This window comes from Osmerus eperlanus, chromosome 21 (genome assembly GCF_963692335.1).
Source record: "Osmerus eperlanus chromosome 21, fOsmEpe2.1, whole genome shotgun sequence".
NCBI lineage: Eukaryota > Metazoa > Chordata > Actinopteri > Osmeriformes > Osmeridae > Osmerus > Osmerus eperlanus.
This window is the reverse complement of record NC_085038.1, coordinates 9,181,941-9,209,129: the sequence shown is the minus strand read 5'-3', so window position 1 is coordinate 9,209,129 and position 27,189 is coordinate 9,181,941. Positions and strand designations below refer to the sequence as shown.

Below are 27,189 nucleotides of genomic sequence, written 5' to 3'. Positions count from 1 at the left end.
ATACTGTATTATAGTTTTGTTTTAATGATAGCCAAATTAAAACGTCAGGATGTGTTTCTACTTGTAACAGCTCTCCCTCTCCCTTTGATATTTGTTTCTAGTGTCTGGTCATATATCTGTTGTCAGTTGTTGCCTATGAGATGAACTAAATTTGGTCTGGCTTCAACAAACCTCCAGAGTCAAACAGGATGGGTGAGGGAGTTGAGACCACAAGGGAAGGAAGTTGCCTAGTATCACTTGACTCTGCTTGGTCTTTGTTTGTTTTCCTGTGGGGAAATCTATTTCGATCTCCAAAATTACCTGCAGATTGAAATGGGAGGTGTTAGTCATAAAAAAGCATTCAGTTGTTCAACTGATGAATCATTACGCGGCAGCATTGCCTTCAGGTTACTTGAGTTAATACTGTGTGGTAAATTTATTGGGTGTGCTTTGCCTTCGGCAAGGGCACAACCTTTGTTCTCTCACATATATATTATTATTATTCTTTTTGCCCCCTAAAACTCAGTCAATATTTGGCCTACATAGACAAAGTAGGTGTCAAAAGTTTCGTCTTGGTAGCGATTGAGTTGCTTCTATTGGAATTTACGTTCCGTTGCATGGTTTAGGCTGAAGTTAAGTTTTTGTGGCGAAAAGTGAAGCTAACGGTGGCTAATTTGCTAGCCACAGTCACTGACGTTACCAACGACGTTACTAACGTCACGTCACCACCGACGTTACTAACGTCACGAAAACACGCGTGACTACCTTTGGCAGAACATTCGTTTCGCATCTGTTAACTTGGGGGATAGCTAGGCTAACTATAGCTTTACTGCAAGGCAGCTGCAGAAACGCCACAAGCAAAGAGGCCAGGGTGATAACTATTTACTCATTTTACTTTGTGATATGACACACAATTGTCATGTGTAATGTACAGTATAAGCTGATATTATTAAGGAAGTACATCTACTTTCGGAAACAGTAGTCTACTATTTCACTGAAGTATTAGCATCATGACATTAGCCTGTGTTGCCCGGGCAACACATACTACAGTGGTCTATGATGTAGCGTTATCTGTTTTCAATCGTTAAAATAAACATTCCTCACATATACATTTTCGTTGTAGGATTTATTCTGACATTAGTAAACGATTTGTTGGTGAAATTACCATTACCTGTGGTTTCAAACCAGTGTAGCTCACTGCAACGCTGTAGCTTACGTGAGACACACTACAAAAACATCTACACTACACAGCTGTTTAGGAAGTCAAACGGCGACAGAACATGTTCGGCACTCCCCTTACTTAAATCAAAAGTCTATCTAACTACTAACCTGAACTTCATTGCCACAGCCTAAACGTTGTCAATCTGTTCATGAAAATAATTAATTTCAGCTTAAACCGTACAACGGAACGTTAAATCCAATTCAACCAACGCAATCGCTACCAAGACGAACACAGCAGTAGTCTAGTACTGTGCCGTAGTAGTACAATTTACCGGGGCAGCTTCTCCACACAGGGCTATATCGCATTTTGCGTTGTTACTGACAATGATCGCTACCAGTGAGCTTTTTATGAATGAGCGATTTTCCACTAAATAAATGTCAAGCTTATTTACGTTTTGGGGGGCATATTTTCAGTTAGCAGATGGTACTGTTTGAATCGCGATTCCATCTTCTACTGCCGGGCAACGTCGTAGAATAATCTTCAAAGGGGGTTCTTTATTAATGAATGAATGCAATGAGTAGGCTAAATGCCTGAAAATATCATGAGAAGGGAAAAACTTAAAATGACGTTTAAGTCATAGAGATTAGGTCAATTTTTACACCGGTCTGCCCAATTTATTCGTTTTGTTTCAACGATGAGGCTGCCTCTTGCAGGGGAAATGAGAATACATCTATTTCATTCTACACTTCACTCGTATTTTCAGTTGTAAATGAGCAGCAAAAAAAAAATGCTTTTAAATCTATGTCATCTTTATAAATAATAAGTATGCATTTTTATATAAAATATACAGAAATATCAGTTGTAAAAATGTCATTCAAAAACGGACCCCTGTGCAACCGACGCAAGCAAGCACACCCTACAATTTCCCCAGAAATTGTACCCTCTCTAGTTTAGTTTGTATTAAGACGAGGCATCCATCTTGACACACATTTTAGAGAACGCGGACAGTAGACAACACAGACACTTAAACATACTCATGATTCCAATCATCACAAATTCACTGAAACCAAGAAGAAAAAAAGAAAACGATTTAAAATAAATGCCTGAGTTGCTTCTGTGCCATCCATGCAATTTTGCTACAAGCCTTTGAGTACAATGGCACGTAACATGTGGTTTTGAAAACATGGAAATGTTTTGCTCTGAACACTCCTGGCCTGATGAACATGGTCGTTCATTAGATGTATCATGCACAGTATCATTTGCTGTTGACGAGGACCACGGGATAACCACTGGCATCTCCCCCCTCTGTTACCTGTTGGTAGGAATCACCACCCTTCCTGTGGCTTCTATGTCAGTACGCTGCCCGGCCTAACCCTATATCAGAACACTTTAAAGTCACCATCCCGTGGGTATATATTGCCCGCTGCTGAGGTTGACATTTCACCTGGTTCAAGAGATTAACCCCTTGTTTTCTTAAAAAAGAAATGGTCCCCTTTTTAGAACTGTATTGTCAAAGCTAGCCTGGAGGGTTAACAGGTTTATTTGGCAGCGGACTGTAAAAAGCATGTCCGCTCTCATTGATGTTGTTGATGAAGCATTCAGGTTGTCACATCATTTGCAGTCTTTGTATAGGAGTGGAAGCTGAAAGCAGAGAGAGAGAGAGAGAGAGAGAGAGAGAGAGAGAGAGAGAGAGAGAGAGAGAGAGAGAGAGAGAGAGAGAGAGAGAGAGAAAATGGGTGAGAGAGTGAGGAAGAGAATGGGTGAGAGAGAGAGAATACAGCTGTTGTATAGATTTGGACAGAAAGATCGTGAAGCCGGGCCCTCTGACTCATCACTTCTGCGGTGCTCAGGCTTCATGTCTCACGTGACGCCAGAGAGGCTGCCGTCACCAGGGAGGAGAGGGAGAGGAGGAGGAGTGGTGTGGGGAGGGAAAGGAGGAGGAGGAGGGGGAGTCAAGGAGGGAGGAGGGGGAGATGAGAGAAGGGACTGAGCTCATTCCTTGGGGGATGGTGTTAATTATGGTGTTACAGGGTGCTGACTAGCTGAGCTTGTGGTTCGCATCTGACATAAGCATTTCAGATGGGTTACAAAAAAGACCCAGTGTCCACAATTCATAATGTTTTACCCTCTAGTATTAATAATCATATTGTTTTGTGTGTGCCTACAGTATTTTGAAAGAAAGTCTTACAGAACAGTGTCACCCTAGTTGAGCCGGGATGTGAAATTGTAAAATTAGTATACCTTTAAGATCAGCATTTGATGGCTGTCATTGAAAGTTCTGAGATGTCCATGCCAATCAGCACACAGTGAGCCAACAGAAACGTCTGTTATCAGACCTCTGTCCTCCTATTGGCCGGAGCAGTGAGGGGCGGTGCCTGCTGGAGGCGGATGGCCAGGAAGGGGCTGGCTGTGGGGGATGGCTGGAAGTGTTTCATCCAGATAGTTGAGCAGACACTCCTCTGCTTCCTGCCTGCCTGCCTGCCTGCCTGCTCCGTAGTCGAGAGAGAAAATCCCTGTCTAAGCATGGGCCTCTGGCTGCAGCACTCGGCAGCTCCCAGAGAATGACAACAGTTCACATGGTCATTAGCTGCAGACGCTGAAGCGCGAGGACTCGAAGCTGCACACACAGACGCCTGCACCTGGTATCTCTCCGCTGAGGCTTAGACTGAGGCACAACAGAGGCCACCGGACTTAACGTAACGAGGTGGGAACTAGACCGTCTCTCGGGTAGGTTTTACCTCTTTTCTTTTTTTTTTCATGTTTTTTTTTTTTTTTTTTTAAGGAGTTTGCTGCAGTGTGGTGCATACCATCCTGTAAGGGGGAGGGAGCTAGGAGAGAGAGAATGTAGTGTGTGTGGAAATGAGGGTAAAAGGAGAGACGGGGAACCGAATTGGATGAGAGCGAGGAGAGCTAGATGGTACTCTGTGACAAGCTACTGCCCTTGCAGGTTCCTGGTGCGGCAGCTCCCCTATGCTTGCTCAAGATGAGGGACTTGTTGGGTTTCTTTCACTATGCGACATGAAACGGCGGTTGCCAGGTTGTCTTTCCCTCCCTTAGTGATTGTTTTGTAGGGTGATCATGAGACACGTTTGAGCACACATTTCTTTCTTTTATTCCCAGTTGCGTCTGCCGCCTGCCAAGGGATTGGCTGTGTTGAGTTAATGCCTCCACCATAGGCAGTTAAAAACTTTAGCATGTATTCCTCTTCCTCTTGGTCTTATAACATTTGAAATCTTCTATTATTATTTTGGGATTGGCAAGTCAACAAATGGCTTGCGCCCTTTGAAAATGGACTCAGGCAAACCTAAAGCTTGCTCTATAATTAGCTTGAGCTTCACACCAAAATAATGAGGTCCAGGACTCTAGGTCTATCAACATCTCTGTGGTGATCCACAGCTTTGTAGTGTCTGTCCAGAACGGGGCTGGACAGAGGCTAACATTGCCACCCGACCACAGGCTTCCACAGGCAGGACAAGGCCAGACAGGACCACTGATTGGATATTGGCAGGGATTGCCGGAGAAATGGGTGTTTTCTGAAATGGAAGACGGGTTCAACCCTTCCCGCTGAGAAAACGAAGGAATCCGAGGGTTTGTTTGTATTTGTGAGACCCAGAGGGCAACTCTCTTAATGGATTCCCAGTAGTGGGACGTGTGACGGGAGCCTACTTAGAAGTAGCATTCAGGTGTCTTTTTTTATGATTTCTGCCAGACCACCCAGTGCAGACCACCCATGTGGACCAGATACCGAAATATTCGTAATGATCACTAAGACACTAAACAGGCTGGCTCTACCAGACATTGAGATACAAGTTACTCTTCTGCACCCGTGATGGGTCCAGTTGATTGGTTGAAGCTCCTTTCGCGAGGCCCGCCCACTGAATGAGTGGCATAAGATGACCATGGGTCACCAGGGTTTAGATAAGGCTATTACGATATGAAGCACACATTTCTGCTGACTCCATCAAATCCTGACTGCATTGCCTCCCCTTAGCTTCCCTGATCAGTCCGCTAACATCTGATTACTGCTTACCCTACCTCTACCATACAGTTGTCCTGACACTAATGACATTTGATAATTCTAATTGTCTCAAGAGCTTAAGCATGCGCCACAATTTGGCCATGCAAATGGGCCCAGGCTTACACGCTAGATTCCCCTCTCGGTATGGTAAAAACATTCTAAAGAGCTGGTCTTCATTTGTTTGGCCGTTATACCCACATTAGAAAACATGGCTATGGTTTAACATCTGTCTAGCTGGTGTTTTCCTTAACCCTCGTGCTGCCTTCGGGTCACATGACCCAAAGGTTCATAACGAACCATCGTTGTGTTTACCCAATTTTACCCAATACAAAAACAAATAAAAATAATTTTCTTTTAACCTTCGCAATGTGGGGGGTCTGAGACAGCCCAACGGTTAAAAGAAAATGCTTCACTTTGTTTTTGTATGCGGTAAAGTTGTCGCAATACGACGGTGGGTCACAATGACTGATGGGTCAGAACGACCCGAAGATAACACAAGGGTTAACCCTGTTGCCCAGATGCTCTCAAATTGAGAACGGGCTCCGATATAACGCGGGTCTCCTCTGGTTGACCCAATCCACGCAGACACAGACACATGAGCAGAGGCACGGCTAATAGAAGGCATACGTGGTATTCAGAGGTCAAGCCAATGACTTTCACCGGAGAGGACCCGGGTCGGCCGGCTCCCATTCAATTAAGCAGACTGGAGGGAACGCTGCAGACAGCTGGCCAGAGGAACGCTGATGGCCTAATCCAAAAGGTCAAGGAGCACGGCACTTTCGATGTATCTCTGTTCTCCTCGTGTTCAGCCAGCCCCTGGTCACTCTCCCTTCTCCTGTCTGAGAACATGTCTGACGGCTGTCTGTCTGGAAGACGGGGCCGAACTTCATTCCATGGGTCTCCTCTGTTTTCAAGTGAAAACGTGAGAGGAATGATAATGTACATTTTTAGATATTACTATTAAATAATGCAATAACTGGTGAAATCCAACTTCATATTTTTCCTCCAGCTAAATGGAGACCGATCACCTTGGTCTGTGTTGTTGTCCCTGGTGGGAACGTTTTTTTGATTTTGCGGGGTTTGCAGCGTTTTGGAGTTTGTCTGTGGAATGCCAAGCCTCCCTGTTGAGCGCACTGCTCACTGCTCTGCGAGCACCAATCAGAGTGGAGACAAAGCAAGGGGGCGTTCAGGAGGACTAATCTCTTCAGGCCACAACAGGGGTGTCGCGTGGCCCGTCCTACCTGCACACCATCTGTCTCTACCTCACCAGCACTTACTGGGGAGTAAGATGGCAAGGCTAAGCTATGCTACTGTCCCCCCAGGTCGATGGCAAGGCTAGGCTAAGCTATGCTACTGTCCCCCCAGGTCGGTTCAAGCAACCTTTTACATTCATGCAGTTCATCTTATTTCGGCTATTGCTGTATGTACTGTAGCCAGTGTTGCTGTTGCTGGCAGCAAGGATGAGACGCAAGATCTGTTTGGGCTACAGACACGTCTAATGATGTTTGCACTTTTTACTGAACTCCCAACATTTTCAGCGCAAGGCAACTTGTACACGCTCTTAAAGATTAGACTAGCCTACTTGATAACTTGACTAATGTAACAATGCTAATCTAATTTATGAGGCAATTAAAGCTGAACTGGCAGAAATGCATGGCAAATACAAATTTAGGCTGTTCAGTTTGTTCAAATAATTATCCTAAATTTAAGCCAAGTCATAGCCATGAAATGTCACAGTTTCTCTTTCTCTTACCTCACACAACACAACCTAGACCTTAATTCTTTTGGGGTAGCTTCTAAAAATAAGGAGAGATTAGACCTAATTGTAAAAGGTCACATCTGACATGATTCTCACCTGATTCTTTCATAGCAACTGCCTGTCCTTGGGGAGATGGCATGAAATGAAACAGTGCCTGGGAGAGCTTGCCTCTGTGCCAGGGACTGGGCCCTGGCCCTCATCTCCTGTCAGACACGCACCTAGAAAGTGGGCTATGAACCAAGATGTAAAAACCTCAGTTTACATAATTGTCCAAGGTCTAAATGTTTTATGTTTTTGCCATTGAGTGAATGTAGATGTTGTGAACTACTTAGATTGAGAGGTAGGCTACATTAAGCCAAGTCAAACGTTTTTCTTAATGAGGGGTAATGTATCGGTAATGAGGGATTATCACTAGAGCAGCTACTCCAGGCAAGCCCTATATTCGGAGGATGGTAAGTGTGAGGTGGTGTTTCAACTGCAAGTCTGAGCTTGTTTTCGTCACAGTTAGGCCTTGAGGTTCTATCACACAGCCTATGGAAGTTCCCATCATCACATCTTACTATGGGATCTGTGTGGGAAGTTTTGCTCATTGAGTCAACTCTCCATGGTAACGCTCCATGTTTTTTTTTGTGGTCTTGTTTTGCTCCATGCCTAGGGTCTGTGAAGCAGAGGGATGTGTCACGTATTCAATCTGAACAGCTAGGGGAATCGACAGCAGCTGCAGATTTTTACAACCCTCCCTCTTCCTCTTGCCCCACCCCCAACCTCAACCTCAACCCCAACCCCACTCCCTTTTCCCCGCCCCCAGTACTCAAAAAGAAAATACTTCCAGATGTTCCAGGAGAAGGCACTGAGGGTAGTAGCTGCTGTTATGGTTTCAGTAGCTAAACCGGCCTAGATGTGTCCCGCAACGGTATCAGTCTAGCAATCGTCCCTTTTGACCTTATCGCTCAGCCAGACCCAGACCTGTGGCTGTTGTCCGATTAACATAAACCAGGCAAGACGTGTGTTCTCCGGAAGAAGCAACATCGACAGGTCGTCACTGCTTCACCGCTCTCGTTCGGACGACCAGTGTCGGGGCTGTGGTGCTCGGGGGCACGCTAGGCAGTGTCGTAATCGCGTCTGGCACACGCATCTGTCTCAGTCCTTCTCCTGCCTGTTGGACGGCTGCCTGGAATAATGCTGCGCTGCGCGTTTTCTATTGGCTGGTGGTCGCGTCGCGCATTTCTCGACGGGTGGGTGGACCCTGGGGCTTTATCCCTCTCTGGCTTACTGCACTCGGCTGTCTCGTCGCACACAGGGGTCGTTGCCATTCTCCGCTTTGTATTCCGCCGGCTGGAGAGCTGCCCTCGCGGCACAATGGCACACAGCAATGATGAGGGACTTCAACCAAGTGACTGCTGAATAACCCCCACAACTGCCTTTTCTGTGGGGCTGAACGGGCACGGGTGCCGGCGACACTTCCATGCCAGCTCAACACACACACATTCACGCACGTGCACACACAGACAGACGTTTCGAACCCACTTAGAAGTGAACAGAGATGTCAGACAAGGATGCCGGTCGGCGTGTCTGTCTGACAGCTCTTTTGTTCATCTAAAATATGACAGGTGGATGCTTGACTAGATTTTTCAGGCGATGGGGCCTATTATATTTGAATGAAGGAGGATATATTTCATGAAGCCGGAGCTCCTCTCTCTACTCAGGGTTCGCTGTCCTAACGCAGATCTAGAAGAGCCCGGGCTGTTATTGGGATAACGTTATGCACACAGGAGACAATCGCAGAAACAATGGAACTGTATCTTCATTAAAACCATTTCAAGTGGTGGAATCTAGTGAGTAGGGTAAATCGAATCCACGGCTTTGTAGTCTTGCCATGCCACCGTAGGCTAATCTAGCTCCTTTTTAGATTATTTTTATTGAGTATTCAGGGTGATTGATCTTGCTTTTGTAATTGAGGAAATATTTGCCGACACAGTGCTTTTACCAGCTATGAGGGTCACATTAGCCTGATTTCAGCGACAATTAAAGCGTATTAGACAAAATGGGAGATTTGGTGTGCTTATGCTTCAGGCAGTTGTTTATGCTCTCTGAAAATAACCTCTCTCTCTCTATCTCTCTGCAGACCGTCGACAGAAAGTGCCTTGTCAGACAACATCCCTACTTGAAGCTCCCCACGAAGCTCAAACATTCCTCCTGCAGCCGTGACAGAAGATAGGTCAACCGCAAACGCCCCTGCCCTCCATCTCGTCTTCACCCAGCGTGAGAGGAACCCACACAGAGAAGAAAGCCGGCCCTACGCTGCCACAACACCGAGAGCCCGCCGTGCTCTTGTAGAAGTTGAAGTCGACACCGAACCCCACCACGGTCTGCACACGTTTCCCATCCTCCCAAGCTGGGCCATCGCCTCGAAATAGCGCCTGTTTCAGATCCCCTCCCCCACCCCCCTCTTCCAGGACTCCTAGTGCTCCTGTCAAGGAAAGGGCGTTTCGGGGACGTCGGTGGGGTCAGTCGAGCCTGCCTCTGAGCATGCCTCTTCTGCCTTGTCAGGCTTCTGCACCTGGGACTAAGTGATTGATGAATGACTGCTTTCTGATTGACAGCTTCTCTGATCAGCAGTGGTCTCCCAAGCTGCAGCCACGGGGAGGGGGGTAACCAGGCCATTTACTCCTCTCTAAAGTCCTCAAGGGCAAACATCGACTGACATAAAAATTAAAAAAAACGAGAGGAAAAAAAAACACTTTTAGCTACATGGTTCATCACTTTTAGTTTTTTTCTTTTTTTTTTAACACCCTGAAAAGCCCTCAGAAGATAGTGTCTCCCCCCAAAAAAGTAGTGGCTGGTTCTAGCTTCACCCAGCGCTGATATGGCTTTAAACATTGCTTCAATACGAGACACAAAATGGCTGACCCTTGAAGTGTGCCGGCAGTTTCAGAGGGGGACTTGTTCGCGTAGTGATGAGGAATGCAAATTTGCACACCCGCCTAAAAGCTGCCAGGTTGAAAACGGAAGGGTGATTGCCTGCTTTGACTCGCTAAAGGTAAGAAATTCCAACCACAATGACTTCCTTATGACCTGTGTTTAGTTTGAGTTTTTTTTTTATGTTGGGAGAGCTTTGAATAACGCTATTCAAAGGGCTTGATAATTATCACTTTAAATGTCTATGTAATCTGTCTGTAGTTACATTAGACAAATAATGCCACAGGCCATAGATCTGAACCACATGAGCGGATACAAAGAACTAATTATCGTTGTGGTATCACTTCGATATCTGCCGTTAAAGATTTCATCTTGGGTCAGGAGGTGTGCGTATCAGCGCCAGCGCTCAAATTAGAGTGTACGCGTCAGCGCTCCATGCAATGTCAGACTCAGCACATGAGATTGACCTATTGGCTGAAAGGTCAGAGAGAGGACTCCTGTCAGGATCCCTACCACCTCAAGTGTGTGTGTGTGTGTGTACGTGTGGGGGGGGCGGTTATATGTGTGCCTCTAATATTACCATACCACGTCCATCATTTATACTAGCGACCGAGGGTTTTTATTTTTGGAGCTTGTCAGCTGTTACACATCAAACAACAACAACACGAACATGACCTGACAAGGAAATGGTCGCTTTCCCCAACATGTTGTTTTTTTTAACCCTGTTAAGTTTTTATGACTGAAGATGAGTTGGTCTATTTAGCATCATGATTCTCATCTTCCCAGTAATCTGGGAATACTACTGTAGTCTAGCTTTTTGTAAGGGGCATGACACTATGATTCTACTATATACCCTAAAAGTCAGAGAATGGAATTGTTCTTCTGTTCAAGAACGTGTGAATGATTAAATTCAAACCAGGTGTCCACACAATAGCTTGACAAAGCAATGACTGCAGTGAGGTGCGCAATAATTGTTTTAAGACTGAGAGAAAAGAAAAGCATTGAGGTGACAGTGATGAACGACCATAGAAACCAGAGCAGTTACCTTGCGGAACATTACTCGCATGTCACTCCTTACTGTAACTTCGTAGATGTAACTACCGCAGCATTCGAAAACAAAGCTCAATCCGAGAAGCATGCCGTTTGAAACGCATTCTTTATATGTGGGGTCAGAGTCATGGTATTGATAGAGTTTCATATGAGAGAGTTTAATGTTTCCTATAATATCAAGACAGGAATAGAGATGGCCAGAGACTGTAATCTAACACAACCATTTGCACAGTCACTGGCCCTATAAGAGTGTGAATTACTGCTCTTGCTGTCCTGTAAAATATGGGCTAGTGCCTCTCAATATGCCTTGTCTATAATGGCCTGTATTTCCATGGGAAATAGTAAACATTATCCAGAATCACCTTCTTCTTCCTTACGTCAGATTGCTGGATTCCGCAGCACTTTCCTCGTTACACAATGTCTGTATACTCTATACCAATCTTGGCAGCTTGACACGATCTGGCCAACACACTGTTGAAAATGAGCCGTGTTTATGTTGCCATCAGCTGTTTTCTTGGCGTCCGCGGCGGTTCTTAGTAAGCCCGCTGAGTTATTGCGGAGCAATCAGCCGTCGACTGATGGGGTGGTGTGGACTGCGAAGGCCCATCAAGCCCAGTGACGGCCTGACGAGCAAACAGCTGACTCCAATTGGGATCAATTTATCATGCCTGACGTTTCCCTCCCCCCTCGCTCGCTGTCTGTCGAACTTTTGTCCACTTGCTCATCACGTTCCGAGGGGTCCCGTTTGGCCTGTTTCTCTGGAAGCTTCCATTTTGCCCGGAGAGACAAAATGTTCCCTTCTCTTTCACGCGGTGTACTCCCCTTCCCGTACGTCAGGCTAGGCATCTCATCCAATCATATCCTCAGAGCCTCCCTGTGTCCTCCCACTCCCGGCCTTGTTAAGGTTATCTGCCCATGGCTGCTGTGGGGGAGTGTGAAGCCTGACAGACCAGGCATCTGAACAGGCCCATTCACAAGCCCTAACCTTGGAGAGGTGCCGCACGCTGTAGGCAGGGTGATGTAGCCCCATCCAGAACAGCCAGGCCTTGTTCTAGCCTCCTCCCCAGGACCCCCAAGAGGCTGGGATGGCAGTCACCAGACCAGGCCAGAAGGCCCACAGGGTGGTGGGGGATGGGCTTCCGAGGCCAACGGCACAGCACAGATAAGCACTGAAGGCCTGACAGGCAGAGGAAACGACAGAACGGCCGGCTTTGCATTTTCGGTTGGCGCGCTTTGCATTTCGGAGATAGAGGGGCGCAAAAGAAAAATGAGCTCTGTCACAGACTTGTTTGGGGCTGTCGCCACGGTGTCCTGCGTTCATCTTGCTGCTCTCAGCGTTTTTGAAATGCCAAAGAGGATTGTGCATGTTCTCCAGCTTCTGTTCTCCCCTGAGGGTTTGAGATAGAGTTTCTCCACGATGCGGAATTTCTATATTCCCTGATGAATTGGGGTGACTTCAGACAAAGCTGCCATGCGTGACACCGGCCTACGGTTCATTAGCCAGTAAAACCCTGCTGACCATGAAACCGATTCAGGCCAGGCTAGAGTGGAGGTAGTCTAATGAGTCATGTAGAAGTGCTGTTATCTCCTCTCTCCCCTGGAGTGTATGTCTGGTCATGACACGTCTCTCCATTGTGACAGTCTCATCTGCCTCTGGCAGTAGAGTCAGTTTAGACTCTTAAACACATTTATATTACATTTGCATTTATTCATTTAGCAGGTCTTTATCCAAAGCGACTTCCAAGAGAGAGCTTTACAAAAAGTGCAAACATTGCGGGTAGCCAAAACACGAAGCATACATTGTGAAAAAGCAAATAAGTGCCAATGGGTAGAACCTCAAGAGCATGTAGTTAAACAAATTACAATTAAACAACATGATCCTCGAAAGTGCTACAGTGTATCTGGAGGAAAGCAAGCAACAGTAATATAATTCACAGTGAGTACAAATATTTAAATCACTTACAACTAACCAACAAGGGCAACAAGCCCCTGAATAATTGTCATTGTGTTCCTGGAGGAAATAAGCTAACATCTGATCCAACAGCCCGACCGTAGGTGGCGGATAGGGGTGTAAGGCTGGACGAGAGACTTGATGTAGTCAGGTGCAGTCCCCTCATAGGGGGTTATCATACGTACAGGCTTTTCTCCTTGTTGTTTCAACCAATAGTCTGGCATGTGTGAAGCAAATCAAAGGCTAACTCCTAAAAAGAATGTCACTTTTTTTCGTTTGGGTCCTTCGGGATGTTTAAGACCAGGACAATGATGAAGTGAGGCGTTTTGGGCAGATCTTGACCTCGTGCCTTCCTCTAATCTACACGATAGGTGGTTCCACTGCGCAATCCTGAGTATGGGCTCCTTGCCTGACTGAACTTTTACAAGGAACCGTTTCAGAGTGCGCCCCGGCCTATCGGGTTTCACCGGAGGAGTTGTCAAACAGAAGTGGTTAGCCGCTGTAACAGAAGCAGTAGGGTCTTTTCAAGTCTCTTGGTTTCCCCTGCCTGCCCCTCTCATCCCCTCGCTTCCTGTCAAAACTTTTTAATCCTTCACAAAGGTAGCAAGTAGCTCTAGCTGAAAACACAGAAAGGTTTTGGGAGGATGAAGGGCCGTGGGAGCTCCTCTCCGCTGGGTGCCCAGCGTGTAGAGTCAGGCAGGAAGCCTGGGCCGGATTTGAAACCAATTATCAAAGATTGTGTTTAAGATTCTCGGGGGGGGGGGGGGGGGGGGAAGGCCTGACCTCTCTAAGCTCAGCTGCTAGCGAGCGGCAGGGCGGTTTAGACAGCAGCCGGACCAAGGAACAGAGTTAGCCGGGCCGACTTTCACACCAAATCACCTCTGGGAATGGGTTTGTCTCTCTTAATTTTACCTTGATCTCGAAAAAAAAAAAAGCTCTCCGCAGGGGGATGTTTCAGGAGGGGGGAACTCTTGATATTTGAACTTGAACTTTACATCTGCTTGCTGGCTCGCATTCAGACAATGTGCTGGGGGAGAGCTCACATTCTTGGGTGTAATCCCCCAAGCCGGGCCACACCCTCTGCAGAGCAAACATGAAGGGGAATGTGGTGCGGCGGGCGGACAGCCCCCCAGGGGTTTATCCACGGCAACAAGGAAGACCTGGCTGGAGCCTAACGCGAGGCCCGACGGGGGCAGGCCTTTTGATGAGGTCATCAGCCCCTCTCGCTCCTTAACAGGGGCCTCTCACCCCCACACACACACACACACACACACCACCACCAGCTCCCAACATGCCAAACTTCATTTTGTCCATCCGACTTCACCCCCTCCCTCGCCCTGGCTACTCTGAAAGCGGAGGGGCGGGTGGTGACGAGATGAAGGGGCTGGGAGCAGACAAGAGGGGCCAGTATGGAGGGGAGCGAAGGAGGGACCGGCTGTGTTCCTGTCCTGCGACCTATCCCCAGATAGACTGTGCCCGGGTGGAGGCTTGTGGCAGGGCAGCGGCCGATGTGTGGAGCCGCTCATGTTGTGCAGCCGACGTGGGCCCAGTCTTTTCCCCTTTAATTGGGCCATCGATTTGACCCACATCCGTGTGAGCGCGGGGGGTGTGCTGGTCGCCACGATGCAGTGCTTCACAGCGCATTGCAGGATGTTAGTTTAGCTTCCTAAAAGCACAGCAGTATTGGACAATGTGGCGCACACTTAATGCACTGTGCCTGGGTGCAACATAGTGTTGGGAACAAGTGTCATTGTTCAGTAATGGTTTTGATAATTCAATTGATCGTCCAGTCTCTCCCGAGTAGAGGACGTTCGAGGGAAGGACCTTTGCTTTCGACCTTGTCAGCTCGCTTGTAGGACAGAGAACTCCATGAGCTGTACTGAGCTCTCACCTGGTCCACACACGCACACACTCGCACTCTCTCTCTCTTCCTACCTCTCTCTCCGTCTGTCTCTCTACATCTCCATACCTCAACACTCTTTCTTTAATTTTCCTCCTTGTCACTCGGTCCCCTTTGTCTTAGAACATACAAATAGATTCCCTACTCTACATGAACCATATTGGAGAATGCAGGGTGTCCTCCCATGGTTGATGGCTGCTCTGCTAGGGTAAGCAGCTCTGCATCCACCCCCTACACGAGCCTGGCTCTGGGCTGCTCTGCTAGGGTAAGCAGCTCTGCATCCACCCCCTACACGAGCCTGGCTCTGGGCTGCTCTGCTAGGGTAAGCAGCTCTGCATCCACCCCCTACACGAGCCTGGCTCTGGGCTGCTCTGCTAGGGTAAGCAGCTCTGCATCCACCCCCTACACGAGCCTGGCTCTGGGCTGCTCTGCTAGGGTAAGCAGCTCTGCAGCTCTCCCCCCCTGCAGATCCAGCCTGTCTGCATCCAGAGTGCCAGAGCAGCAGGAAGTTCACCGCACGCTCGACCTTTACACCGCTCATTACTTATTGATATGAAATCTACCTTCGTCATCACACCTCTCGGTCTACCTCCTCCCTTCATGACTTTTCCCTTTTTATTCGCCGCTTCAGGTTTTCAACGGATTTCTCACCACGGGGGACCGCAACCTATTAGCTCATTTGTCACAAACGAAGATTCGGATGTTTCCCACACCCAAACACACGTTTACGAAGACGGTTTGAGGGGCACTCCTCCCTTTCCACGCAAACACACACACACACACACACATAGACAGACACACACCAGAGACAAATGATTCACTCGTCTTAATAAGCAAAGGGCTCCTCCCCGGCGGTTTTGTCGTACTGGTTAGTGTAAAATGGAGGCTGTCGACTTGGCAAGTGACGTGGCGGTGGTAGGAGCGCCGAGGACTCCCACCCATGCCTCGTCTCTCCGTCCGGGGAGCGGGAGAGAGACAGACGGGCACAGCTGGCTCGGAGGGGCAGACGCATTAATGAGCCAGGGACCTCCTTAATTGGCCTTCAGAAAGAACGAGGAGGAGGGAGGGGTTGGAGGGGAGGACGGGAGTGGGCTGGGCTGGGGTGGACGGCAAAAAATCTGAAGCTCTTGTCTAATTAGCCTGGATGGTAACCTTTTAGTGCCGCACTGGCTGCTCCCGTTCCCTGCTAGGCTTGTCTGTGATTGGCGGCCCGTGTTCGCCACCGTCAAATGCGATGACACGGCCGCCTGTGCGTGCCGCTGTGTGGAGAGGGGCGATCGTAACGCGCGGAACCACCTTCACATGACCCAGCATGGCCCGTGTCAATCCCAGAGATATCGCAGAGAGATAGCTAACCAGCCCCCTTGTGTTCGTGGCATGGTTAATCAAGACTTTTATGCTCACATGATGTTCATGCAATGTCTTTAATCCTTCTGGCAATGTGGAGGAAGATCAGGGCAGCCGTGTAGACAAGGTCAACAGATTAGGTAGACCAGGGCAACAGGGTAGATAGACCAGGGCAGCAGGGTATATAGAACAGGGCTGCAGAGTAGATAGACCAGGGCAGCTGAGTAGATAGACCAGGGCAGCTGAGTAGATAGACCAGGGCAGCTGAGTAGATAGACCAGGGCAACAGAGTAGACAGACCAGGGCAGCAGAGTAGATAGACCAGGGCAGCAGAGTAGATAGACCAGGGCAGCAGAGTAGATAGACCAGGGCAGCAGAGTAGATAGACCAGGGCAGCAGAGTAGATAGACCAGGGCAGCAGAGTAGATAGACCAGGGCAGCTGAGTAGATAGACCAGGGCAGCTGAGTAGATAGACCAGGGCAGCTGAGTAGATAGACCAGGGCAGCTGAGTAGATAGACCAGGGAAGCAGAGTAGATAGACCAGGGAAGCAGAGTAGATAGACCAGGGAAGCAGAGTAGATAGACCAGGGAAGCAGAGTAGATAGACCAGGGAAGCAGAGTAGATAGACCAGGGCAGCAGAGTAGATAGACCAGGGAAGCAGAGTAGATAGACCAGGGCAGCTGAGTAGATAGACCAGGGCAGGTGGGTAAACCAGGGCTGCTGCTAGACGAGGTGGGACAGAGGAGAGAAGGGCTGAGCGGACAGGATTGAGTCGTGGCCAGGGACACACTGCTTTTTGCTACAGTAGACTATTACTTCTCATGAAACCATCAAACTGTATTCTGTACAGTGTTAGCTGCAAGGGTGGTCTGAATTAGAGCGCTGTCAAAGAAGAATCCACCATTGTGCCCCAATGCCTCTGCAGTGCATGGATGATTTATGAACAAAACTAAGGCCACCAGATGCATCTCAAAAATAGCCCTCCCCCACCGCCCATTTCATTTAATGAGCTGGTGTTTGCTTTCTGCCACACTCAGTTTTACCTCTGAACTCTCGCAGCATGTCAACAAGAGACACCTCATGTCATGTTCCCTCTACAATCGGTCCAAATTGTACAGCTGTGATTCCGCGTCAGTGAGTCTTGTTTACGTTAAGCGATGAGTCGAATCATTTCACTGTGCCGAAGGTGTCATTTTTCCTTCTGTTTGGAAAGATGGTTTATTTTATTTACGTTCAGCCTTGCTGGGGGCGAAAAATCCCGTAGTCACTGTTTGTGATTCTGAAGGACTGTGTGCTGGAGTAGTCAGTCAGTGAGTACTGGTAGCACTGTGATCCCCTCCTCCCCCCCCCCCCCCAAATAGAGGCCATGGCCAGGGCAGGCTGCCGGCCCTGCTGGGGGTGAGAGGAGGTGGAGGGGGAGGAGGGATGTGCCAAGTTCAGGGCCGAAAGTGAGATGGCCAATTTCACACCCAGCAGATGCCTGCAGCACTGACCCGCCACGACAGGTGGGGACACTAATTGGCAGCGCACACTTCGCCCGGCAGACTCCGGTAGCCCCATGAGGCGGAGCACGGGGGTGGTGGTGGTGAGGTGGAGATGGAGCCCAGCAGGGCACACTGGCAGCACCGCGATCCACCCCAGATCAGTGCAACTCCCATAGGAAGCGTAAGCGTTGCTGCTCAGAGTAGGAATAAGGGTTCACGCTTGTTTGGTTTGTCAACGTGTTTTGTCAACCGTCTTTTCATCGATGTAAATCGGAGAGTAGATTAGGCTACACACCGTTCTTTGTTGCTCCCTTGCCCTGCAACAGCTGTGTGTGTGTGTGTGTGTGTGTGTGTGTGTGTGTGTGTGTGTGTGTGTGTGTGTGTGTGTGTGTGTGGTGACGTACATAACCTGTTTCCCCACCCTCTGCTTCAACCCACTCTCCCCAGTCAGAGCCCTCCTACGGCAGAGTGCCGGGGGAGGGAGAGAGAGCGAGATACACAGCCAGAGAGAGAGAGAGAGAGGGGAGAGAGAAGAGGGGATGAGGTGGAGGACAGCGGCGTTTGTGTGTAGGCCCACAGTGATGGTGCTTAGATAAGAGGTGGGCTCTACTTCACCGCCTCATGAGTCACCAGCACACAGAAGCTCTTATTCACTTCCTGGAACAGCAATCCTGGGTCGTGATAGGTCCACCCGGAGAGAGAGAGAGACAGAGGAGCTCTGCTCTCGCTCCGTCCCTGATTCTCCTATTCGAGAGCACCCTCCTCTGTTTCCCGCTCCCCGGAGGCGGCACATATCCACACTCGCCACCAACAGAGATGTCACCCACACCATTATCTCTCCAAAATACTCATGCTGATGATGATGTCACTCTCTGTTTTAACCACACATCCTTCCAGTGTGGAGTGATGGGCGCTGTAGTTTCCCTGAATGAAGCAGGGGCCAGTAACAACAGAACAGACTAGCACCAGCACTAGGTAGACAGGCCCCTATCTGCTGAGTGCGTTGGAAAGGGGCTTTGATGAATAGATCAGCTCTGTGTCTCTCTCGCCCATCTCATTATCCCACTTTATCTCGGCTATGGATTTAGGCCCGCATCGCTCACGCACACTACTCCATGCGCAATCAATACCGTCCTCAGACACTTGGGAAATAATCTTTTTTTTTTTTTTTTTTTTTTTGTCTCCACAACATTCCGGGTCCCAGGTCTGATGAATAATGTCTTTGGCCGTCTACAGGAAAGAATCCATCAAATTGTCCGAGTTTTCTGGGATCAATTGTCTTCCCCACCCCCCCACCCCCAACAAGGGTTCAGGCGGCGTCATTTACATCTGAAAATGGCCGCCTCTTTCAAATGAATAACCATCAACTATTTGTTTCAGAAACCATTAGGCGTAGCCTTCACAGAGCTCTGAACTGGAGTGGTCAAATGACTTCTTGTCGAGAAGGGGGGAGTCTAATTCCTCAGTCCTTTAGCTGTGACTGGCCTGTCAACATAGAGATAAAGATGGCATTGTGTTCGTGTGTGTGTGTGTGAGAGAGAGAGTGTGGTGTGTTTGTGGATTAGAGCAGCTCTAGAGGGTGGTTTCATGTCTCAGCAGGTCACAGATGATCAGATTAACTACAGCAGGGCAGGCCTCACTGGATTACCCATAGTCAGGGTTAGGGTCAGGGCCACTGTGTCTCTGTCCTGGGTCCACACTGGCTCAAAGTGAGGGATACACAAACACACAGAAGAACAGCCCAGCCAGTCGGCAGACCAGACTAGCTTTTGAAAGTAGTTCTTGTGCCGTCCTAGGTCCTCCATTTTTCAGCTCAGTGTCAGTCCTGTCGAGAGTGCCGTCTACCTAGATGTTACGGTCTCAGAAACTGTGGAAGGGCTTGTCCCTGATTATAGGTGTACGGTGACTGTACGCACATCCCAGATGGTTCTATGTTTTTGGGTGAGTGTGTAGGTGTGTGTTTTGGTGAGTGCGGCGTGTAGGTGTGTGTTTTGATGAGTGTGTGGGCGTGTGTTTGTGTGCATGTGTGTGTTTTGGTGAGTGTGTTTGTGTGTTTTGGTGAGTGCGTGGGCGTTTGTTTGTGTGTAGGTGTGTGTTTTGGTGAGGGTGTGTGTTTGTGTGTAGGTGTGTGTTTTGGTGAGGGTGTGTGTTTGTGTGTAGGTGTGTGTTTTGGTGTGTGTTTGCGTGAGGCCCTGTGGGAGAGGGACTCCTGCAGCGGAGAGTGTCCTCGCCCAGTTACACTGTGTGTGTGTGTGTGTGTGTGTGTGTGTGTGTGTGTGTGTGTGTGTGTGTGTGTGAGGGAGAGAGAGAGGGGGAGAGAGGGGGAGAGCTAGCAGCGGGGAAGAATTATCACCCATCTATCTATCCTTTCCCTCTGTTTCAGTCCTCTGCCTCCTCCCCTGAGCAGGCTCATAGTACAAGGAGACAGTCTTAGGCGTGTCTGCTCTACTCTACAATCTGTAGGATTATGGCTGCTGAAACAAAGGCATACTTAATTACCACTGAGACGCCACTGGAATCCAGGCATTGCATGAAGGCAGTGTCAGAGGGTGGAGTGCGTGTCGGTTACTGTACATGAAAGATGTTATGGAAGATACAAGATGGCCTAGTCCTTTGTTTCCCTAATTAGATACTGTAGCTGTTTGTTTGGAGGGCGGTGTGTGTCTGTTTGGGTTATTTGTGTTGCAGAACAATGTCTTGTTAGCCTAGCTAAAAAGGCTAGGCTACATAGCCCAATGGGCAGCCATTGTGTGGCGTAAAAGTTTTTTCCACGACCGACAGTTGAGGGGGGGAAAAATCCCCAACATCTAACAGGAAAAATCAGTCCTTGTTTAATGTTCCTTGACGTTGATTAGGGTAGATATGGGGCCTGTAGGCTGTCTCATATCACATGACTGAGTTCTAAGTCACGGCGGAGGGCAAAGGCCCTGGTGTCGCTTCATAATGGAAGCAAAGTCTTTCCGCTCCGCCCTCGCGGCCCGACAGAAGATCCGCGAGTGCTCGCGAACCGGAGAGCCTGCCCGCTGGCGGCACCCAGGCCCCTGCATGAGGATCACACCACGCTCCTCAGGTTCACCACCAAAGTGGACGTGGTAGCACACCCAACAGGGATCCGGAAAGGGTACACGGAAGCACTCCTCGTCCCGGGATGAAGGGCCTATCTGTCCGTGTGCATCCAGGCCCCACTCTCCCCTGGCGGGGTCGGCCTCTGCTTTTCACGGCCTCCCCCCCTCCATCTCCACCACTGGCCATCCTGTCTGGTTCCTGTTGCACGAGGGTTCACTAAAGAGGGTTTGCTTTTCTTCTCGTGAGTGGGAAAGGCCAGCGTGTAAGCGGCCATTAATGCCCTGGGAGCGAGCGAGAGATGGAGGGAAGGAACGAGAGGGGGGGGGGGGGAGAAGGAGAGGGGGGAGAAGGGGAAATGGGAGGAAAGGAGGGGAGTCTACCCTGGCGGGTCAGTGCAGATACAAGAGCTTCTCCGATATGGTGTAAGGGGATTACACATATCGCCGGCTTCGTGTCAAAGAAATTAGTGTCAGCTCTCACAAGAGCTCTCCTCCCCTCGCCGCGAGAAGGACAACCGGCTAAAGGAGGACTTCTGTCTGCTCCTCATGAGATAACGGCTAGCTGAGGTGTGGCTAAACAGGGAGCACAATGTAGCCCTGTTCCATTAGCTGCTATTTACAGAGACGCCCCGGTTTGTTGTCGAGCATTAATATCAGTTTTTCCCATGGCTTTTTTTCCCCCTTGCTAGGGCTGGGTTGGGTTAGTAGGAGCTGCTGAAATGTGGACTTCTGCTGTTGGGTCCACCTCTCTCCTCTCCCTGTTGGAAGACCTGAGAAAAGTTTAGAGAAGGAGGGTGAAAGTCAGACAGACAGACAGACCACTTTCCTCAACAATGGAACCCAAGCCCTCCCAAGCCCTCGTTCACAAGCACTTGTCTGAAGTACAGAGCCTCGCATGTCGTGAACTGAGTTGGGAGGAGACGGGAGAGAAGGGAGGCTAATAAGGGGCCTTGTCCCCCCAGCCTGACCAGGCTGTCTGCTGGAGAGACGGCCGGGCCTGCCCCCGTCTCGGCCCCGTACAGAATAGAGGGGCCCATTGAGGGAGAATATGCAAATGCTTCAGGCGTTAGGGGAGGCCACGGCCCGAGGCGTCGTTCTGTGGCCGTCGGAAAGAGTGGCCCTCTTGTGTGTGCCACCCACAGACACGCAGGCGCGGCTCACAGCTGGGGGGGGGCGGGGGGGGGGGGGGTTCTTCCAGAGGATAGGTGGGGGTGGTTGGGTGTAAGCCATGCAAGATTCTGCCATGTTCTGTTTTTGGGTAGCCTGAAAAAAAACCCCGGTTCTGTTCCTTGCCAAGAGCTTCGTACAGGGCAAGGCTTTCAACTGAAATGCCTATATGACGGCAAGGGGAAATTCCAAGAACAGGGCTGCCATGATTTCATGCTCGGAAAAAGGAGATACAAATCTGGGGTTGATATCAACCACGGTCTTGGATCCGCATGGACAATTAGTGGTCATAATTAGCAAGGCCCCCATGGGACAGGTCTAAATGGGCTAAGAGGGCATAAGCCTAATCTGTTTATGAAATTAGAGGCGCTCATCTCCATCCCCTGTAGGCTTACTGCGAACGTTAGAACCCATTTTCCTGTCGTATCAAAGTCGAAGTTCTCGAGTAAAGGAACTTTTCCGAGACAGAAGATCGGTTGGCCTGCGATGCCTTTTCAGCTGCAGGGTCTCCATTTGTTTGAGTATGATCCGGGCTTTGACACATCGTCACCCCTCCCTCCCTCCCCTCCCCCCAGTGATAACGATGAAGTCCTCGTGGGATCTTTAGCGTCGCGAGCAGCGCGGCTCGTCGACCGGCGCAGAAGCGGAACGCTGTCGTTACATCTGAGCGACGGCGACGCGCCCCCGAGGCGCTTGCCTAACGCCGTTACTATGGCTACAGCGCCAGCTCTCTCCGGCGGTCTGAGTCATGTGCCTCAGGTTTTGAAAGCTCCTTTTCATAGACGGAGAGAGGGGGGATGACAGAGAGAGCGAGAGGGAGGGAGAGACAGAGAGGGAGATGGAGAGATTGAGAGAAAGAGAGGGGACAGAGAGAGAGTGAAAGAGAGAGCGAGGGAGAGACAGAGAGGGAGATGGAGAGATTGGGAGAAAGAGAGAGGAGAGGGAGAGAGTGAAAGAGAGCGAGCGAGAGGGATGGAGAGACAGAGAGCGAGATGGAAAGATTGAGAGAAAGAGAGAGAGAGAGAGAGAGAGAGAGAGAGAGAGAGAGAGAGAGAGAGAGAGAGAGAGAGAGAGAGAGAGAGAGAGAGAGAGAGGGGGAGAGGGGGAGAGAGGGAGAGAGGGAGAGAGGGAGAGAGGGAGAGAGGGAGAGGGGGAGGGGGAGGGGGAGAGGGAGAGGGAGAGGGAGAGGGAGAGAGGGGGAGAGAGAGGGGGAGAGAGAGGGAGAGAGAGAGGGAGAGAGAGGGAGGGGCGGGAGGGAGGGAGGGAGGGAGGGAGGGAGGGAGGGAGAGAGAGATGGAGAGATTGAGAGAAAGAAAGAAAGAAAGGGAGAGAGAGAGCGAGAGGGAAGGAGGGAGGGAGAGACAGAAAGGGAGATGGAGAGAGAGGGAGAGAGGGAGAGAGGGAGGGAGGGAGGGAGGGAGGGAGGGAGGGAGAGAGGGAGACGGAGAGAGAGAGACGGAGAGAGAGAGACGGAGAGAGAGAGAGGGAGGGAGGGAGGGAGGGAGGGAGGGAGGGAGGGAGGGAGGGAGGGAGGGGGAGAGAGGGAGACGGAGAGAGAGAGACGGAGAGAGAGAGACGGAGAGAGAGAGACGGAGAGAGAGAGACGGAGAGACGGAGAGAGAGAGAAAGAGTGAAAGAGAGAGAGGATGAAAATATGTCTGCTCCATCAGAGTGGGTGGCAGAAAAGACGACACCATACCCGCATCCCGCCCCTGTCATCCTCTGTCTCTCTCTCCCCCCCCCAACTCCCCCGGGGCTGGATATCATCTGACTCCATCCCCTGATGGCGCCTGCTCAGTGCTCCATCAGTTACGGCGGTAGGTTTTTCCAGCCCTGTCATTGTTACGTGAGACGTGCTCCTCCAGCGAAGCAGCTCAGAGAGGCTGAGCCAGGACAGCAGCGCTCCTGACTGGGATCAGCAGCTACAGGCCTTTTAAACACTTCCCCTCCCCCTCCTTCATCTCTCTCTCTCTCTTTGTCTCTCTCTCAGTCTTGCTCTCTCAGTCTCTTTTTCTCATTGTCTCTCTTTCTCATTGTCTCTGTCTCTCATTGTCTCTGTCTCTCACTGTCTCTCGCTCTCTTATCTGTCTCTCTCTCTCTGTTGCTCTCCCTGTCTCTTTCACTCTCTCCATCTCGCTCTCTCTCCTTCTCGCACAATGTCTCTCTCGCTCTCTCTCTCTCTCACCCCATCAGACAGTCTGTCCTTGCGTCATCGCACGTGTCTGGGTTCCACAAGTGTCCCAGCCGCTGAGTGACGGGGCTGGCATCTGTGTCCGCAGACGGCCGCGTCATCGACGAGCTCGCGCGCGCGCCGCGATCAATTTGACGTTTTGATTTCAATATCGATCTTGGGATTAGGGCGATGCCCGAACAACGGGGAGATCAGGTAGTGAGAGTTAACAGCAGCCCGGCCCTGCTCCTGTTGTGCCTGCCCCACCGCCCCCCCCCCCCACCCCCCCACCCCCCCCCACCCCCCCGACAGTGTCCCAACGTGACTGAGATGAAACCTTCTCTCCTAGCGGGCTTTATAGCCCTACTTACCTCATCACTTCACACAGAGTAATGATGCAATAAAATCTGAATCAATCAATGCACAGGAGGGGGGTGGTGGAGGTAGAATATGAAAAGGGGAGAGATGGCTTCTCTCCTCGCCGAACGGCCGCTCCTCTGGGGGGGGGGGGGGGGGGGTGGTGACGTCATCGCACCCTGCAGGCCTGGGGCGGGTGTTCTCTGTGTTTGGCTGGCAGCCAAGCCTCAGCTGCGCCGCGCACACATACACACACACACGTTCACACCCCTCACACACACACACACACACACACGGTCACACCGCATGCACACACTTAGTCACACTGTGCGCACACATCACACACACACTCAGCATCCTCCAGCAGCCACCAGGGCTCTCTGTCTGCTCGGAGCTGGCGTCACGAGAGGTTCTGATTGGTTTTGACACCTCTCAGGCTTTTTTGGCTGTGAGGCCCAGCGCTAACATTATCTTCTGGGTTGGATGGAGGTGAGCGATCTCTGGCGCGCACCCACAACGCACACACCCACCCACACCTACCTCTCCTGTAGAGACAGCGAGTGTTGTTCCCACACCCTTGCTCAGGGTCATCCCAGACACGACCCTAGATGTCCATCATCCTAGCGTCGGGTTGCCATTTGTCACAGGCCCAGCCCCGCGCTAGTGCTCCCAATGACAGTGCCTGTACGGCCAGCCTAGTGACACATCTCTGAGAGGTGTGCGTCTCAGCTCGAACATAGAGTCCCCCAAAGTTCAAATGTAATGGGAGAGGAGAGATCCTGCTCGCACACAGTAAAACACTACATGTCCCAGAGGAGCCCTCCACATCAGCGGGCTGGAAAATAACAACCACCGTTTCCCATCAACTTCCTCATTTTGACCGACCAAACTGCACCCGGCTGACCGACATGTTATTACTCTCTTTATTGGCCTGTGCAGTCCCCCGGGCACCGATAGCCCCGTTCTTGATGAAGGCTGCCGGCATGGACACACGCCGGAGATTGAAGTGACGAGCGGGCCTCTAAGGACCCTCCGCAGTGACACGTTCGGCTATGCGGTTATGTCTATGCTGTCTCGTTCTCCACACTTAGCGTTCGTGCTTCGGCAGCGGACTGTGGAAATGGGAGCTGATTAGCTTCCGTCTTGGCTAATATTCAAACTCACTACAACTGTGCTGGCCTCCGGGTGTTTTTACACTCTAAAGGGGAACTAGGCCCAGACTAGCTATTTTTGAGTGAGACTGTGTGTGCCTGGAGAGCGGTAGTTCATATTTTGTACTTTTTTCTTTCTTTTTTTTTTTTTTTACCGGCTAGGATGTCCTATTTCACCAGTGACTGGGGAAATGACGCATCACTAATTAGGTCGCTGCTGCGTTCTCCTCTCCCTCGCCCCCTTCTCTCCTTCGCTCTCTCTCTCTCTGTCTCTCTCTGTCTCTCTGTCTCTCCCTCTCACCTCCCTCATAAGCAGCGCCAAGGAGAAATCCATATTGGATTATTGTGTTCTCCATTAGCCCCATGGGTTGACGCTAATTGGCCTTGAATGTGAGCGCCTTGGCGAGCGGACCCTCGACCCCGGTTGCCGTTTCCCTGTACGGGGAGAGGGGCTGTGAGGAATGGCGCAGAGGTGGCTCCAGGCCCCCTCCGGTTCTCCAGCCGGCGCAGGCTGACGTCAATGTGGGAGCGTAGCTGCCCTCTAGCCCGCAGGACCACTGCCCACCAGTCACCTAGCCCGCCGGCTCTCTGTCCGCAGAGCAGCACCAGCTACCAGTGCAGTATATATGAGCCACAGTGTATATGTCTGACCTGCCTGAGGGGGATGCCTTATCACTATTCAGCTATGAATAGTGATACATATTCGTTTAGTATACATGTTCGTACTGCCCAGTCCTCCCCACAGTCTCTCCACTTGCATCTTTTTTCGACTGGTTCTCAGAAAACCCCAGCCGCCGCCGGTTTCCGACTCGGTTCTTCAGCTCTCTCTCTCTTCTCTGTTGTGGCTCACGGCCGTCCTCCTCCTCTTCTTCCTCCTCTCCAGGGCCGCTGCACGCGAGAGAACTGCAAGTACCTCCACCCCCCGGCCCACCTCAAGACCCAGCTGGAGATCAACGGACGCAACAACCTCATCCAGCAGAAGACTGCGGCGGCCATGTTGGCGCAGCAGATGCAGTTCATGATCCCCGGCACCACCATGCAGCCCGTGGTTAGTAACCTCTGGACCCCCCCCCACCGGGGCGGGGTCGCCCACCGACGGATCCACCCCCGCCCACCTGGTGTCAGAAACGTCTTACTGTTTTACCCCCGCGTTTTCTCTCTCTCCTTTTGTTCTTCACTCCCCCCTCCCATCTGTCTTTCTCTCTCTCTTTCTCTCTCTCACCATATATGTGTGTGTGTGTATGTATAAATATCTCTCTCACCCTTTCTTCTCTATGTATCTCCCCCCCCCCCCCCCTTTCCTTTCCTCTCTCGTCTCTCCCTCCCCTCCTCTCCCTCCTGTCCCCTGCAGCAGACGTTCCCAGTGAGCCAGGGCCTGGGCTCCAGCCCGGGGCTGAGCTACGCCCAGTACCTGACCCCCATGACCCACAGCATGGGCCTGGTCCCCACCGAGATGCTGCCCAGCACCCCGCTCATCGTCCCAGGCAGCCCTCCCATCTCCGTGCAGGGCTCCTCCTCCAACCAGAAGCTGCTACGCACAGACAAGCTGGAGGTGACCAATCACAGTCCCCCTCCCTCTAGCCTGGGATGCAGTGTCCTCCACTGACCAATCCCCCAACAATATTTTTGTTTTCATTTTTTGGGGTTGTTGTTGTTTGGACCTTTTGTAGGTTATTGATTTGAGGGTGCTCTCAGGTAGGGCCTGTTG

At 50.5% G+C, this 27,189-nt stretch overlaps 1 protein-coding gene across 8 annotated transcripts in view; it reads left to right on the top strand.

Moving 5' to 3' along the window:
- Positions 1 to 3,583: 3,583 nt before the first annotated feature.
- mbnl2 (muscleblind-like splicing regulator 2) overlaps positions 3,584 to 27,189 on the top strand; it is a 37,450-nt gene continuing 13,844 nt past the window's right edge. For 4 of the 8 annotated variants that reach the window (XM_062447691.1, XM_062447692.1, XM_062447690.1 and 1 more), the window contains exons 1-4: positions 3,585 to 3,868; positions 9,044 to 9,958; positions 26,365 to 26,529; positions 26,833 to 27,033. In XM_062447691.1, the coding sequence (XP_062303675.1) occupies positions 9,785 to 9,958; positions 26,365 to 26,529; positions 26,833 to 27,033 (540 nt within the window). In that variant the 5' untranslated portion in view covers positions 3,585 to 3,868; positions 9,044 to 9,784. Of the gene's footprint in view, positions 3,869 to 9,043; positions 9,959 to 26,364; positions 26,530 to 26,832; positions 27,034 to 27,189 lie in introns of all 8 variants that reach the window. The other 4 variants (XM_062447684.1, XM_062447689.1, XM_062447686.1 and 1 more) reach the window with 2 other exon arrangements.